Genomic DNA, 16608 nt, shown 5'->3' with positions numbered 1-16608 from the left:
TAACGACTGAATATTGTGATTTGTGTTCAAAATTGTAATTCAAGTATCAGGTGATCCTTGAGTTGGGGGATGGGTGAGAAAGAACAGGGAGAAAACATGAAGAGTATGGGAGTTGTGGGAGAAATGGGAGGGAGTCGCCTATGATCACTGCGTGCTGAGCACAGTGAGAGCACATGACATGCCTCCAGGCGCTGTGTCAAGTCTGATGGAGACAACAGCTAAAATTTAAGAGATTGGGATTAAGTATGGAGCAGAAATGGGAAACAAACAGCCTTCCCTGACAGATTACAGCGCAGCCCACACTCCCACAAAATCTGCACATCTGCTCCTGAGCAATGATTGCTCCCAGAGCAATGCAACACTCAACATCCCCACACCCTATTAGCAAATAATTTAGTCATGGCTTAACACAGTAGTATCGCTTAAAATGAGGGCAATCAAATTAGTGTACTCATAGTCCCCAGGACTCAGCTTGAGCTGCAGACACAGAAATCAGCTGGGTTTGACCTTGTGCAAGGCTGAGTGATGGCTCCTAGTACCAGCCTCATTACTGGTAGAGACTAACTTGCTCTTTTTTTCATTTTCTGATTCTTCTGCAGATGGTGAACGATTGGCACAGCTTAAAGTCTCCTGCATGATGGCAACTGGACCAACGGAACAACTGTCCCAGCAATTTCAAACTCAAGTTCTACTCCCTGGCCCTCGTTCCTCCTCAAAGTAAATCATTTCTCTCGAAGCAACAAGAACAAAAGGGAGGGAACCTGTGATTGGATAAGCTGAAGCAGCAAGCGGGGGAGACAAAATCTATGACTGGAGAAGCATGTTTATCTCTCCTATGCTTTCTGCTCCCCAAACACAACTTGGCAACGTTTCTGAATCTCAATGGCAGCAGGATTGTGAATTTTTTTTTTTTAATTCTTGCGCTGGCCCTGAAGGTCAAAACACACTTAAAAAAGGTGAATTTCAAAGATTACAAATGTCAAAAATCCATCAAACGACACAAACTTCTTATCCCGGTATAGTACAGCTGCCGATATCTCAAATGATGTGGTAGTCATTGAATTCTTGCTGAAAACTAAAAATACTTTTGGCCTTTCTGACATACTTTGAGGAATGAGTGATAAAAGTTCACAAAGACATTAAAAAAAGCAAGGTAAGCATAATTATTAACATGTCATTTAACCAGTTCCTTTGCATCAATCTATGCTACGTCTTACTTACTACAGTAAAACAAAAAAATTGAAATCAATGTTGGGGTCAAGTTTTCAAAGTTTTTGCCAGAAGTACAGAAACATGTTATGTTTAGCACATCTGAAATCTCCATTCACAGCTCACCATGTCCGTGGCTAGTCGAGGTAGATATTTTCTTTTTTGATCCTCAGTCCCACATTTCCTTAATAATGTGTTGATGAGGGTGTTCTGTATGTCGCATACTACAGCCACTGATGGGTCCACTTTGGCCAACTCTTCTATGACAAGGATAGAGGAAAAGAAGGTTGATTCTGGTCCGCCATACTGCTCTTCAATCTCAATGCCCATTAACTATAAATGAAAGACAATTTAAAAAAAAAGTGAGGGACACACAGAAATAAAGAAGAAGAATGAACACGCTGTAAAGTTCACTTGCCACTATTAAGAATATTCCAATATGCAAGAGATATATAAAATATATGCAATGGTGATAGGGGTCATTTAGCTCAGGTGGTTGAATAGCTGGTTTGTGATATAAAGCGAAGCCAACAGCACGGTTGAATTTCCATACCAGCTCAGGTCACCATGAAGGTTCCACCTTCTCAACATCACCTTTTGCCAGAGGCATGGAAACACTCAGGTTAAGCTCATCACCAGTTATCGCCCTCTCTACATGCCAATGAGTGAAAGACAAAAACTGTGACAGAATATGTTTCTTTTTGAGCAAAACTCAAGGCACTTAAATATTTGTAAAATAAATAAAGCAAATAAAACCAGTGTCTGCTATTTCACTCTGTCTGTTAATGTAATCTGTATGACTGTTCACACATTTCATTTTCAAAGTGGTGTGTTAGTCATTTCACTGTTCAACTTAACCACAGTCAAACTTACAGAATAATAAAGTGTGAAGCTGGATGAACACAGCAGGCCAAGCAGCATCTCAGGAGCACAAAAGCCGACGTTTCGGGCCTAGAGCCTTCATCAGAGAGGGGGATGGGGAGAGGGTTCTGGAATAAATAGGGAGAGGGGGGAGGCGGACCGAAGATAGAGGAGAAGATAGGTGGAGAGGAGAGTGTAGGTGGGGAGGTAGGGAGGGGATAGGTCGGTCCGGGGAGGACGGACAGGTCAAGGAGGCGGGATGAGCTCAGTAGGTGGGAAATGGAGGTGCGGCTTGAGGTGGAAGGAGGGGATAGGTGAGAACAAGAAGAAGTTAGGGAGGCGGGGATGAGCTGGGCTGGTTTTGGGATGCATTGGGGGAAAAGGGGAAATTTTGAAGCTTGTGAGGTCCACATCGATACCATTGGGTTGCAGGGTTCCCAAGCGGAATATGAGTCGCTGTTCCTGAAACCTTCGGGTGGCATCATTGTGGCACTGCAGGAGGCCCAGGATGGACATGTCGTCCAAGGAATTGAAGGAGGAGTTGAAATGGTTTGCGACTGGGAGGTGCAGTTGTTTATTGCGAACTGAGTGGAGGTGTTCTGCAAAGCAGCCCCCAAGCCTCCACGCCTCCACTTCGTTTCCCCAATGTAGAGAAAGCCACAACGGGTACAGTGGATACAGTATACCACATTGGCAGGTGTGCAGGTGAATGTCTGCTTAATATGGAAAGTCTAATTGGATCCTGGGATGGGGGTGAGAGAGGTGGTGTGGGGGCAAGCGTAGCACTTCCTGTGGTTGCAGGGGAAGGTGCCAGGTGTGGTGGCGTTGGAGGGGAGTGTGGAGCTGATGAGTGTGTCCCGGAGAGAGTGATCTCTCCGGAAGGCAGACAAGGGTGGGGATGGAAAAATGTCTTGGGTGGTGGGGTCGGTTTGTAGATGGCGGAAGTGTCGGAGGATAATATGTTGTGTGAGAGGACTAGGGGGATTCTGTGTGGTTATTGCAGGGGCGGGGTGTGAGGCATGTGTGGCGGGAAATGCAGGAGACACAGTCGAGGGCATTCTTGACTACTGCGGGGGGAAAGAAGTTGTGGTCCTTGAAGAACACAGACATCTGGGATGTGCGGGAGTGGAATGCCACATCCTGGGAGCCCACTGAGTCCCACAGTTACCTAGAATACACCTCCTCCCACCCACCCTCCTGCAAAAATTCCATCCCCTATTCCCTCGCCTCTACCGCATCTGCTCCCAGGATGAGGCATTCCACTCCCGCACATCCCAGATGTCCACGTTCTTCAAGGACCGCAACTTCTGCACCCCCCACTGCCCCCGCAGTGGTCAAGAACACCCTCAACTGTGTCTCCCGCATTTCCCGCAACACATACCTCACATCCCGCCCCCGCAGTAACCGCACAAAAGAGAATTCCGCCTAGTCCTCACACACATACACAACATATCCTCCGACACTTCCGCCATCTACAATCCGACCCCACCACCCAAGACATTTTTCCATCCCCACCCTCGTCTGCCTGCTGGAGAGATCACTCTCTCCGGGACTCCCTTGTCCGCTCCACACTCCCCTCTAACTCCACCACACCTGGCACCTTCCCCTGCAACCACAGGAAGTGCTACACTTGCCCCCACACCACCTCTCTCACCCCCATCCCAGGATCCAATTAGACTTTCCATATTAAGCAGAAGTTCACCTGCAGACCTGCCAATGTGGTATACTGTATCCACTGTACCCGGTGTGGCTTCCTCTACATTGGGGAAACCAAGCGGAGGCTTGGGGGCTGCTTTGCAGAACACCTCTGCTTGGTTCACGCTAAACAACTGCACCTCCCAGTCGCAAACCATTTCAACTCCTCCTTCAATTCCTTGGACGACATGTCCATCCTGGGCCTCCTGCAGTGCCACAATGATGCCACCTGAAGGTTGCAGGAATAGCAACTCATATTCCGCTTGGGAACCCTGCAGCCCAATGGTATCAATGTGGACTTCACAAGCTTCAAAACTCCCCTTCCCCCATTGCATCCCAAAACCAGCCCAGCTCGTCTCGTCCCCTCCCCCCAACTTGTTCTTTCTATCACCTATCCCCTCCTCCCACCTCAAGCCGCACCTCCATTTCCCACCTAAGCTCATCCCGCCTCCTTGACCTGTCCGTCCTCCCCAGACTGACCTATCCCCTCCCTACCCATCTTCTCCTCTATCCATCTTCAGTCTGCATCCCCCTCTCTCCCTATTTATTTCAGAACGCTCTCCCCAACCCCTTCTCTGATGAAGGGTCTAGCCCGTAACGTCAGCTTTTGTGCTCTGGAGATGCTGCTTGGCCTGCTGCGCTCATAGAGCTCCACACTTTGTTATCTTGGATTCTCCAGCATCTGCAGTTCCCATTATCTCAAACTTACAGAATCATAGGTTGAATATCACAGACACGATTATCAACATTCTTGTGTACGCCCAGCACTGACAGGACAGCTGAATACTCAGGCTGTAGCCCACAGCGTCCCCAACAGTGAAATCTGATCCACCTCTCCTTTGGGTTGCAGGGAGATTTACCCAGCAGGAAGACAGAAAGTTTCATTTTGGAAACAAGGGTGTAGAAGTGGATATAAAATGATCAAACCAGATTGATAAATGGAGGACTGAAGGGCAGAGTTGGAAACTGGAAAGCACCATCCAACGGACCTAGGGAAAACAGTATCTTCCAGCAATGGAAACAGAGGTCCATAAATCCACATGGCCACTGGATCTCTGTGAGCATTGCTGGGTTTGTAAGACAGAAACGCACTCCAGCTTGTGGCACTGAACTTTACTATCATTTCTGACATCAGAATTGGGAGCGTGAAAACAGAGATCTTATGATGCCTCAAGATGCAAAATCCCAAAGCATCTCCACAGCATTTGCATCTTCATCTAAAGAAACAGGACATATTTTGTCCACTTTCCTGATACACACACAATGAAAATGCTGGAGTTCCTCAGGCCCTTGTGTTAGCCTGATACTGCATGGATAATGTAAATTGCAGGGTCTGGGTATTGCAAACGGTTTCAAACCATAATTTCATTTACACTAGTGGGTGTGTGTCCCCAACTCACTTGCCCAATTTATATACTAAACAAGTTTTTCTTAAGAGTTTTAGAGCCAAATGGCATGGAAACAGACTCCTCGGTCCAACTAGTCCATGCCGAACATGTTCCCAAACTAAACTGGTCCCACTTGTGCTTGGTCCATATCCCTCAAAACCTTTCCTATTCATGTACTTATCCAGATGTTTTGACTATACCTGCATCCACCAATTCCTCTAGCAGTTCATTCTACACACCAACCACCCTGTGTAAAACAAGTTACACCTTGTGTCCTTTTTAAAATCTTCCTCCTCTCACCTTGAAAATATTCGCCCCAGTTTTGATATCTTCCCACACTAGGGAAAAGACCCTTGCTATTCACCTTATCTACACATCTCAATTTGATAAACCTTTAAGATCACCCCTCAACCTCCTAAGCTTTTAGGGGAAAAAAATCCCAGCTTATTTTTTATAAGTCAAACACTCCCTTCTTGGCAATGTCTCCAAACCTCGGAACCAATGTTTCGGAACCCTCTCCAATTTATATCCTTCCTATATCAGGTCAACCAAAACTCCTGAAAAGGCCTCACCAACATCCTATAAAACATGACGTCTCAACTCCTATACTCATTCAAAAGGTTTGAGGAATGAAGGAAAGTGCGCTAATAGCCTTCTTAACACCCTGTCTACCTGTGAAGCAAATTTCAAAGAATTATGTACCTGAACCATTAGGTCTCTGTTCTACAACAATACCCAGGACCTTACCATTAATTGTACAAGTCTTATCCTTGTTTGTTTTATAAAAATGCAATACCTCACATTTATCCAAATTAAATTCCATCTGCCACTCCTCAGCCCATTGACCCAATTGATCAAGATCTCTTTGAAATCTTAGATAACCTTCTTCACTGTTGACTCTGCCACTAATTTTGGTGCCATCTGCAATCATACTAACTATGCCTCCTATATATTCATCCAAAACATTTATATAAATGACAAACAAAAAAGTGGACTCAGTACCAATCTCTGTGTTACACAGCTGATTACAGGCCTCCAGTCATAAAAGCAACCCGCCACCAGCACCCTTTGTCTCCTACCATGGAGTGGCACGGGGAAATCAGTGGTTAGCACTGCAGCCTCACAGCATCAGGGACCTGGGTTCGATTCCTACCCCGGGCAACTGTCTGTGTGGAATTTGCACATTCTCCCCATGTCTGCATGGGATTCCTCCAGGTGCTCCAGTTTCCTTCCACAGTCGAAAGATGTGCAGGCTAGGTGGATCGGCCATGCTAAATTGCCTGTAGTGTTCAGGGATGTGTGGGTTATAAGGGGATGGGTCTGGGTGGGATGCTTCAAGGGGAGGTTTGGACTTGTTGGGCCAAAGGGCGTTTCCACAATGTAGGGAATCCAATCAAGACAATTTTGTATCCAACTGGCAAGCTCAGCCTGAATCCCATGTGATTTAACTTTACTAATTAATCCATGCAGAACCTTGTCAGAGGCTTTACTAAAGTCCACGTACACAATGTCAATCAATCACTCTCCCCTCGGTCTTTTTCTAATTTCATCAAACAAAAAACTCAGACAAGTTTGAAAGACACAACTTCAACTCTCACAGACCCAAGGTGATTATCCTGAAATCAGTCCTCGCTTCTCTGAATGCAAATGAATCCTATAAGAATTACCTCCAACTTACCCACCACCAACATCAGGCTCATAGATCTGCAGTTGTCAGACTTTTCCTTACAGCTTTTCTCAAATAAAGGCACAACATAAACCACGCTCCAATCCGCAAGTGCCCCAACAAAGATGAGAAGAAAATAATTTAGGGTTGGTGCATTCAGCAATACATCACTGTTTGGTAGAGCAACAATTTGTTCAAGTATTGCCAGATAACATCTGAAGTTTTAAATTTTGCAAAGTATAGACTTCCATTCCTTCAGAGTTGAATCTGTCTTGGATATGTTAGAAGCCAGAACTGTACAGCACAGGAATGGGCCCTTCAGTCCACAATGCCGTGCCCAACATGATGCCAAATGAAACTAATCCCTTCTGCCTGCCATTGGTCCATATCCCTGCATTCCTAGCATATTCATGTGCTTATCTAAAAGTGCCTTAAAATGCCCCTATCGTATCTGCTTCCACCATCACCCCTGGCAGTGCATTCCAGACTCCGACTACTTTGTGTAAAAAAAAATGCCCCTCACATCTCCTTTGAATTTTCCCCCTCTAACATTAAATGCATGCCCCTTAGTATGAGGCATTTCAACTCTGGCAAAAAGATTCTGACTGTACACCCTATTGATGCATCTCAATTTTATAGGCATCTATCAAGTCTTCCCTCAGTCTAATGCCACTTGAGAGAAAACAACCTGAGTTTTTCTGGCCTCTCCTCATAGCTCATACCCTCTAATCAAGCCAGTATCCTAGTAAACCTCTTCTGCACCCTCTCCAAAACCTCCACACCCTTCCTGTAATGTGGCAACCAGAATTAAACACAATACTTTAAATGTAGCCCAAGCAAAATCTTACAAAGTTGCAACATGAAATCCTGACTCTTGTACTCAAAGACCCAACCAATATACTTTTCCTTAACATTTGATCTCCCAAAAGGGCTTTTAAGCATCACATGATTAAAGTGCAAGACATGCATGTCCCTGCAAAACCAAAGGATAGGAATGACAGGATCCAGGAACCATGGATGACAAGAGAAATTATAAACTTAATTAAAAGGATAAAGGAAGCATACGATAGGTCTAGGCAGCCACAAACTGACAAAGCAGTTGAACACTATACAGAAAGTAGAAAAGGAAATTAAACGTAGAATTAGGAAGGCTAAAAAGGAGCCATGAAATGTCTTTAGCAAACAGTATAAAAGGAGAATCCCGAGACTTTTTAATGCCTATATTAGAAGAAAGAGGGTAGCAACAGAAACAGTAGGCCCCCCTCAAGAACACAGCAGGTAAGTTATGCGTGGAGCCACTGGAAGTGGGGAGAGATCCTTAATAAGTACTTAGTATCAGTTGTCACTGAGGAGAAGGGCATGACTGATGCTGAGGTCAGGGATGAGTGTGCGAATACTCTAGAGAATGTCAATATATTAAAAACGAGGAAGTTTTGGATATCCTAAAATCGCATTAAGGCAGACAAGTCCCATGGGCTAGATGGGATCTATGCCAGGTTACTATGAGAGGCAAGGAAAGAAACAGCTGGGCATTAGCAGACATCCTCACATCTTCGGAAGCTCTCGGAGAAGATACCGAGGGATAGGATATGTGCACATTTGAAAGAAAATGGACTAGTTAGCCACAGGAAGCATGGTTTTGTGCAGATGGTGAGACATTACCTTTACTAATAGATTTTTTGAAGAGAAGAGAAAGTTAATTGCTGAGTGAAGAACTGTGGATACAGTTTATATGGGCTTTAGTAAGGCATTTGATAAAGCCCTACATGGCATTGGTACAAAAACTAAAATCACAGAATTCTGGGTAGGCTGGCTAGATGAATACAAAATTGGCTCGGTCATGGAAGACAGAGGGTAGCAGTGGAAGGGTTTTTTTTCCAGTATGGAAACCATGACTAGTCCTGTTCCATAGAGATCAGTCTTAGGTCCTATATAGTTTGCAGTATATATAAAAATGATCTGGAGGAAAATATGGGTGGTCTAGTTAGCAAGTTTGCAGATGACACAAAGATTGGTGGAGTTGCTGACAGTGCCGATGGCTGTGAAAGGGTACAACAGAATATCGATCGATTGGCAACTTGGGTACAGAAATGGCAGATGGAGTTTAATCCAGACAAATTCGAGGCAATGCATTTTGAAGGATCAAGTTTAGGTGTGAGCTATACTGTAAATGGCAGAACCCTTAGGAACATTAACAGAGACGTACCTGGGTATGCAGGTCCACAGTTCCTTAAAAGTGGCAACACAGGCGGCCAAATTGATGTAAAAGGCATATGGCATGCTTCCCTTTATCAGCCAGGGCACGGAGTACAAGAGTTGGCAAACCATGTTGCAGGTATATAAAACACTTGTTAGGCCACATGTGGAGTATTGTGTGCAGTTTTGGTTGCCACACTGCCAGGAAGGACATGGAAGCTTTGAAGAGAGAGAATGCAGAGAAGGTTCACCAGATATTTCCCAGGAGGAAAGGTTAAAAAGACTAGGATTGCTTTCACTGGTAAGACGACTGCTGAGAGGAGACCTGATAGAGGTCTACAAAATTCTGACAGGCATTGGGTGGATAGTCAGAGGCTTTTTCCCAGGGTTGAAGTTTCAATTACAAGGGGACACAGGTTCAAGGTGAGAGAGAGGGCAAACGTTTAAGGGAGATGTGTGAGGAAAGCTTTTTCCACACAGAGTGGAAGGAGCCTGGAATGCACTCCCAGAGGAAGTGGTCGAAGCAGGCATGTTGACAAGAGGCACCTGGATGGTTACATGAATAGGGAGGGAATAGAGAGAGATACGGACTGAATAAGGGCAGAAGGTATTTTTTTAGTTTAGTCAGGGCATGACGGTTGGCACAGGCTTGAAGGGCCTGTTCCTGTGCCGTACTTTTCTTTTGTTCAAAAGATTACGATGCTCTTTCATGTTCTCCATATATTTTTCTTAAGCTATTAACTGACTAACTAGCTTACTATCTTTTCAGTTTAGATTCTCGAAAGAATCCTCTGAGGAAAACAAAGATGATACTCAGAAGTGCAGAGGTTTTAAAATAATCTGTAATCAGGTGCAGGGAATTACAGTAGGACAATCTGCTCGAGAGGAAATAGAAAGTTTCTGAAAATAAAACACCTAACTTCCCCAATTGCTACTTAGTAATTTTAGCTCAAGAAAACTGTACAAAGCCACACAGACCAGCAAATGCACAGACTGTGAAAACTTCAAATAACGTTAGAGGGTTTTTATTTCCACATCACTTGTGTTCTCTGGGTATTTGGGCAGTTTCAGCACATTCTCATCTGCTAAAATGTCAAGCATATGGAATACTTTTCTGTTTGAACTACATTAAAGAAACATAAAATTTCTTATCAGACACAGGGTGGTCATCTAAACTTCCTAACTGCACGACAGAAAGCTCAGTCAACCACATATCACAACCAATCTTGTAGCCTGTGTGTCATGTCCAATTCCTTTCTAACAAAACTTTTTGAAAACAAAACTTCACAATTACTGCATAAATTATGCTGTCTACATTGTACTATGGATGGATTTCATTAGTGAATTTGAGTGGGATTTTACTCATTTCTTTTAATGTGTTCACAGGCAATGGTTAAGCAGCCACGTTTAATAAATTAGTACATATTATTTATTGATTAGCAAACAAACTTCCTTTATCAATTTGAGAATTTCATCTTTGTTTCCCCCAGAACATTTCCTTTGTGGTTAAGCCCCTCTACCAGAAAACTAAATAATTTGGTGAGTGTTCACAATAAAGGTAAATAGTAAATTGACTTTCTGACATAAAGGCTTTTCCTGCTCCAGGTTTGTGCTGTAACCTTTTGGAGCAGATATGCACATCTCTTCTGTCTTTGGTGGATTAAAAGCAATTTTTCAGAGGTTTTGACTTCTAACTTATTGCTCAATCTAGTCTTCAATTGAAGATAATAAGCAACTATTTACCAAATTATATGTTAAAAACAATGACATTAAAAATATTCCTAAATACGATCAGTAGATAGAAGAGTTAACCTTCATGATTTTGTAGCTATTATAATGTAAAACAATACAAGATTCCAAAAACAAAACATTACTAACCCCTTGTTCAAACAATCCTGCAATAACAGATTCATCCATGTGCGACTCTTCATCCATTTTGCGAACCAATGGAGCTATTCGTTCCTGAGCAAACTTGGCAACTTAAAAAAAAAGCCAAACTGTCAGTAAGAAACAAAAATGATGCTTCATGACACTGAAAGGTAAAGATTTTGAAATAAAGTATACAGTATTTCTCATAGTCCACAATCAGGGATGTTCATCATCCATTTTCTTTTGAGGTGCTTATTTCCTTATCAAAATGATAAATGTCACTGGCAGGAATGACATTTTTCTGTTATGCGCCCAGCATCAGTAGCAGGTTTTCTGGGGTTGAAGCATCTGATGAAGTACAGAGAAATATACTTCAACAAATACCTCAGATGACCAACCATTTTTGCAGTACTGATAGATTTCTATTTTCTACGTTCAGCAAGGCTCAAGGTTCTTACCAGAAGATCCTTAAAGAAATTTAAAGCTTAATTTTTCATATTTCTTATTACAGTTACATTGAGAAGAAAATAAATTTAAAAGCATAAAAGCGAATTTTTAAATTTAAAAGCAACTACCATATTACACATTCATATAATTTCTCCACACAATACAGCCATTAATATTCCATAAAAATGGAATAAGTTGAGTTATACAATCTGAAAGACCCTTTCAGTATATCAACGCAAAGAAGGGAAATTTTACTTCATGACTTCACAGAATCACGTTCTAGTTCGATTTAATTCTCTATCCTTCCCCAAGGCTCCACTCAGTATTTCTTATCTTAAAAAATGCAATGGGCATCATTATTTTTGGTCAAGAGATAACAAAGTGTTGAGCTAGATGAACACAGCAGGTCAGGCAGCATCTTAGGAGCAGGAAAGCTGACGTTTTGGGCCTAGACCCTTCATCAGAAATGTCTAGGCCTGAAACATCAGTTTTCCTGCTCCTAAGATGCTGCCTGACCTGCTGTGCTCATTCAGCTCAACACTTTGTTATCTCGGATTCTCCAGCATCTGCAGTTCTCATTATCTGATATTATTTTTGGTCAGTTTATAATTCATGGTAAAACTACACTGGGTAACGAAGCCTTTTCTGAACTTGGTTGGGTGATCTGGACGTTAACGATTAAGAGGAGGTTCAAGTTGTTTTGCTGGAAAGGGGAGGTGTTCACATTTGGAAGACAAAGGCAGCAGTGTCCGGGTTTATTGGTTAGGGAGCTAGTCTCTAAAGTCCCAGGAAATTGTCAAGAATGTTGGTGGTAAATAGTTATTCAGTAAATGGTCTATTTAGTTGCAAGATGGCGGTCTAAATCAGCATTTATACCCAGATTCAAGACCTGTGTGACTCACACTGTCATGAAGTTAGGATTCTTTCCCTCAAAGCCTTCGGAAAGCACTTAAGGATCATGTTGTAGGCTTCCCTAAAGTAGCACTGATTCTCAGACAAGTTAATTTGCCAGGATCGAAGATCAATACAGCAGCTTGATGCAAGAAGATTCTATGGATCACCGTGGAGTAATGCAAGCAAGACAGTCTGCACTTGAATACAAAGAAATAAATTTGCAAGGATTTATAATGGAACTGGAAGATTTGTTTAGGTTGAATTAGAGGCAGAACCTCCAGGAAAACGCTGTATCACAAGAGGATTATGGGGGTAAAAGTTACAAAGCTGTGAAAAAACAAGAAATTCTCAGGAACTAAGACTGGTTCTGAGAGAACCGAATGTCTACCTGAAAAATAGTAGTGCTTTTTGTGTGTTTAAGAATAAAAAAGGAATACATTGCATATTTTTTCTACGTACATTTTATGCAGGTATAAATCTGCATTGGGAGCTGGAAGGATTAATAATAATGTGATCCCATGCTCAATTGTCATATAGATTGGCAATATCCCCCACTTATGCGACAGGTTCAATTTCTATTCCCTGTCTGTTTTTAATCTGTCATATGCTACAAAATAGACGTTTGTGTTCCCCAAGCAATTTTGGTCGTGCAAGATAAAGCTATTAATAAATTTAACATGAGGAGTAGCTTATCTTTGTAAAAGGAACCAATTATATTTACCAACATCTTGTAGCTCATGCTAAGTTCCATCTCAATTTGTACAACAAATTAATTTTGGCTATTTGTGGTCTGCATTTAATTTAAATAGCATCTAATGGGGAAACAATGGCTAGTGGTATTGTTGCTGGTCTATTAGTGCAGAGATCCAGATAATGTTCTGGGAACCTGGGCTCAATTCTTGCCACAGTAGATGGTGGAATCTGAATTTAATTTTTTTTAAAAATCTGGAATTAAAGAGTCTAATTATGTCCATGAATCCATTGCCAATTCTCAGTAAAACCCTTCTGGTTCACTAGTGTTCTTCAAGGAAGGAAACTGCCATCCTTACCTGGTCTGGCCTACATGTGTTTCCAGATCCACAGGAATGTGGTTGACTCTTAACTGCCTTTTGGGCAATGAATGCTGTCTGGCCAGCGATGCTTTCATACCGTGAATAAATAAAATAAAACTCCTTCCCAACTCTCCAAATCACTATACTTCATTTAGCCCACAGGAATGACAATACAAAGTCAAAGTCAACCATTGCAAATTCCCACAGATATCAAATAAAGTTCTGGTAGCCATAAGATGCAATTTGCGATGCCAGTTGTAGCGCTTTAGCACTACTCAAATCAAGAGGTTCACATCATGGCCTTCTTTCCATGGCATGTCCCATTTTGTTTCTCTTATTTTGCTGTTATTCCTATCCAGTTGTATTTAATTCTTTGTGTCTTACAGCTTGAACATCAGGCTGCCTTTTCTGTATACCTAATTATTCTCGATTGCAGACACAACAATGAGGAGAATCAGCAAAGTTAATAACAGCAGAGGCACTGGCTTAAAATCATTTCTGGAGCTACTGTTAACTGAAGAGCTTTCCCACGTAATCGCAATAATTACCCCCAAGGTTAGACAATTAACTGCAAACCTTTCAGAAAGGCACGGAGAGATTACATTGTGACCGAGAAGACTGGAGCTAAGATTTCCCACGCCCCAAATAGCCCAAACCCACAAAATTATGACAACCAAAATAAGGTTTGAGTAGATTTGTAGCTCGAGTTGTGGATGGTTCACTCGCCGAGCTGGTTCGTTAGTTTGAAAACATTTCATTACCCTGCTAGGTAACATCACTAGTCCAGTCTCTGATAAAGTGTTGTTGTCTTTTCCCACTCGTTATTTAAACTCTGGGGTCCATAAGAGTTGATTGTGTCATTTCCGGTTTTCCTTTACATTGATGTATATATAGGGTCTAATCCTACGTGTTTATTGGTAGCTTTCTTGGTGGAGAGCCAAGCCTCTAGAAATTCCCATGCTTGCTTCTGTTTGGCCTTTCCAAGGATCCTGACGTTAGACCAGTCGAAATGATGGTTCTCCTTATCAGTGTGAATGGAGACAAGAGAATACTGGTCGTGTCTTTCTGTTGCTAGTTGGTGTTCACATTCGTTTCCTTCCTGTCTGTCCAATGTAATGTTTGTCGCAGTCTTGCATGGAATCTTGCATATTACATTGGTCCAGGAAACTTGGCCCTCTCTCCGTCCCCCTCTCTGGTAGGGGGTCAGGGCCCGAGACGTCAGCTTTTGTGCTCCTGGGATGCTGCTTGGCCTGTTGTGTTCATCTAGCTTCACACTTTGTTATCTTGGATTCTCCAGCATCTGCAGTTCCCATTATCTCTGAACAGAAGTTGGAAGTTGTGTGTGGACTCTGTGGAGAACAGAGAGGTGCCAAACGAATATTTCTCATCTGTTTTCACTCAGGAAAGAGGACAATATTGTAGAGGAAAAGACTGAGCTACAGGTTATTAGAAATGAAAGCAGTAAGGAGGAGGTGTTATCAATTCTAGAAGGTGTGAAGGTAGATAAATCACCTGGGCCGGATCGGATTTTTCCAAGGATTCTAGGGAGGAGGTGGCAGAGCCTTTGGAGTTGATCTTTGAGTCCTCATTGTATACAGGTTTAGTACCAGAGGACTGCAAATGTTGTGCCCTTGTTCAAGAAGGGCAGTAGCAATGACCCAGATAATTATAGACCTGTGAGCCTTACGTCTGATTTAGGAAATGTTTTGGAAAGGATTATAAGAGATAGGATTTATAATCATCTAGCAAGCAACAATTTGATTGGAGATAGTCAACATGGATTCATCAAGGGCAGGTCGTGTCTCACAAACCTCATTTGAGTTTTTTGAGAAGGTGACCAAGCATGTGGATGAAGGTAGGGTAGTTGACGTGGTGTACATGGACTTCAGTAAAGCCTTTGATAAGGTTCCACATTGTAGGCTATTGGAGGAAATGCGGAGGCATGGGATTGAGGGAGATTTAGCAGTTTGGATTAGAAACTGGCTTTCTGCAAGAAGGCAACGAGTGGTGGCTGATGGAAAATATTCAGCGAGTCCGGTTACTAGTGGTGTGCCTCAAGTATCTGTCTTGGGACCACTGCTGTTTGTCATTTTTATAAATGGCTTGCACGCAGGCATAGGTGGATGGGTTAGTAAGTTTGCAGATGGCACTAAAGTCAGTGGAGTGGTGGACAGTGTGGAAGAATGTTGCAGGTTGCAGGGAGACTTGGATAAACTGCAGAATTGGGCTGAAAGATGGCAAATGGAGTTCAATGCGGATAAATGTGAGGTGATTCACTTTGGGAAGAATAATAGGAAAGAAGAATACTGGGTCAATGGAAAGATTCTTGGTAGTGTGGATGTGCAGAGGGATCTTGGTATCCATGTACATAGATCCCTGAAAGTTGCCACCCAGGTTGATAGTGCTGTTAAGAAGGCTTATGGTGTTAGGTTTTATTGGTAGAGCGATGAAGTTCTGGAGCCACAAAGACATGTTGCAACTGTACAAAACATTAGTGCGGCCTCACTTGGAACATTGTGTACAGTTTTGGTCGCTCCATTACAGGAAGGATGTGGAAGCATTGGAAAAAGGTGCAGGGGAGATTTACCAGGATGTTTCCTGGTCTGGAGTGAAGGTCTTATGAAGAAAGGCTGAGGGACTTGGTATGTTCTCATTGGAGAGAAGAAGGCTAAGAGGGGATTTCATAGAGACATAGAAGATGATCAGAGGATTAAATAGGATGGACAGTGAGAGTCTTTTTCCTAGGATGATGACGTCAGCTTGTACGAGAGGGCACAGCTACAAATTGAGGGGTGATAGATTTAAGACAGATGTCAGAGGCAGGTTCTTTATTCAGAGAGTGGTAAGGGTGTGGAACACCCTGCCTGCTAATATAGTTAACTCAGCCACATTAGGGGCATTTAAACAGTCCTTGGATAAGCATATGGATGATGATGGGATAGTGCAGGGGGCTGGGCTTAGATTAGTTCACAGGTCGGCGCAACATCGAGGGCCAAAGGGCCTGTTCTGCGCTGTAATGTTCTATGTTCTAATACATGAACACCAATTAACAATAAAAACAGACATGACCAACACTCACTCATCTCCACACACATGGAGAAGGAGAACCACCAGTTTGATTGGGGCAGCATCAGGATCCTAGGACAAGCCAACAAACAGAGGCAAACACGGAATTTCTAGAGGCCTGACTCTCTACCAAGAAGGCCATCAAAAAGCACGTAGAATTAGACCCGACATAGATACTACTGCAAAGGAAAACGACAAATGAGATAATCAACTCCAACAGACCCCAGAGTTTATATAACAAGTGGGAAAACAACAATGCTTCATC

At 42.8% G+C, this 16608-nt stretch overlaps 1 protein-coding gene across 2 annotated transcripts in view; it reads right to left on the bottom strand.

The window, feature by feature from the left end:
- Positions 1-16608, bottom strand: part of LOC125461719 (short/branched chain specific acyl-CoA dehydrogenase, mitochondrial) — a 70134-nt gene that overhangs the window by 38154 nt on the left and 15372 nt on the right. Inside the window, exons 1-3 of one of the 2 annotated variants that reach the window (XM_059653074.1) lie at positions 10894-10994; positions 9026-9234; positions 1336-1542 (exon numbers count right to left, since the gene is read on the bottom strand). In XM_059653074.1, coding sequence (XP_059509057.1) covers positions 1336-1539 — 204 coding nt within the window. In that variant the 5' untranslated portion in view covers positions 1540-1542; positions 9026-9234; positions 10894-10994. Of the gene's footprint in view, positions 1-1335; positions 1543-9025; positions 9235-10893; positions 10995-16608 lie in introns of those variants that run through there. The other variant, XM_048550791.2, reaches the window with a different exon arrangement.

The sequence above is a fragment of the Stegostoma tigrinum genome, chromosome 20 (assembly GCF_030684315.1).
Source record: "Stegostoma tigrinum isolate sSteTig4 chromosome 20, sSteTig4.hap1, whole genome shotgun sequence".
Taxonomy (NCBI): Eukaryota; Metazoa; Chordata; class Chondrichthyes; order Orectolobiformes; family Stegostomatidae; genus Stegostoma; species Stegostoma tigrinum.
The sequence above is the reverse complement of the archived record's forward strand: the minus strand, read 5'-3'. Positions and strand labels throughout refer to the sequence as shown.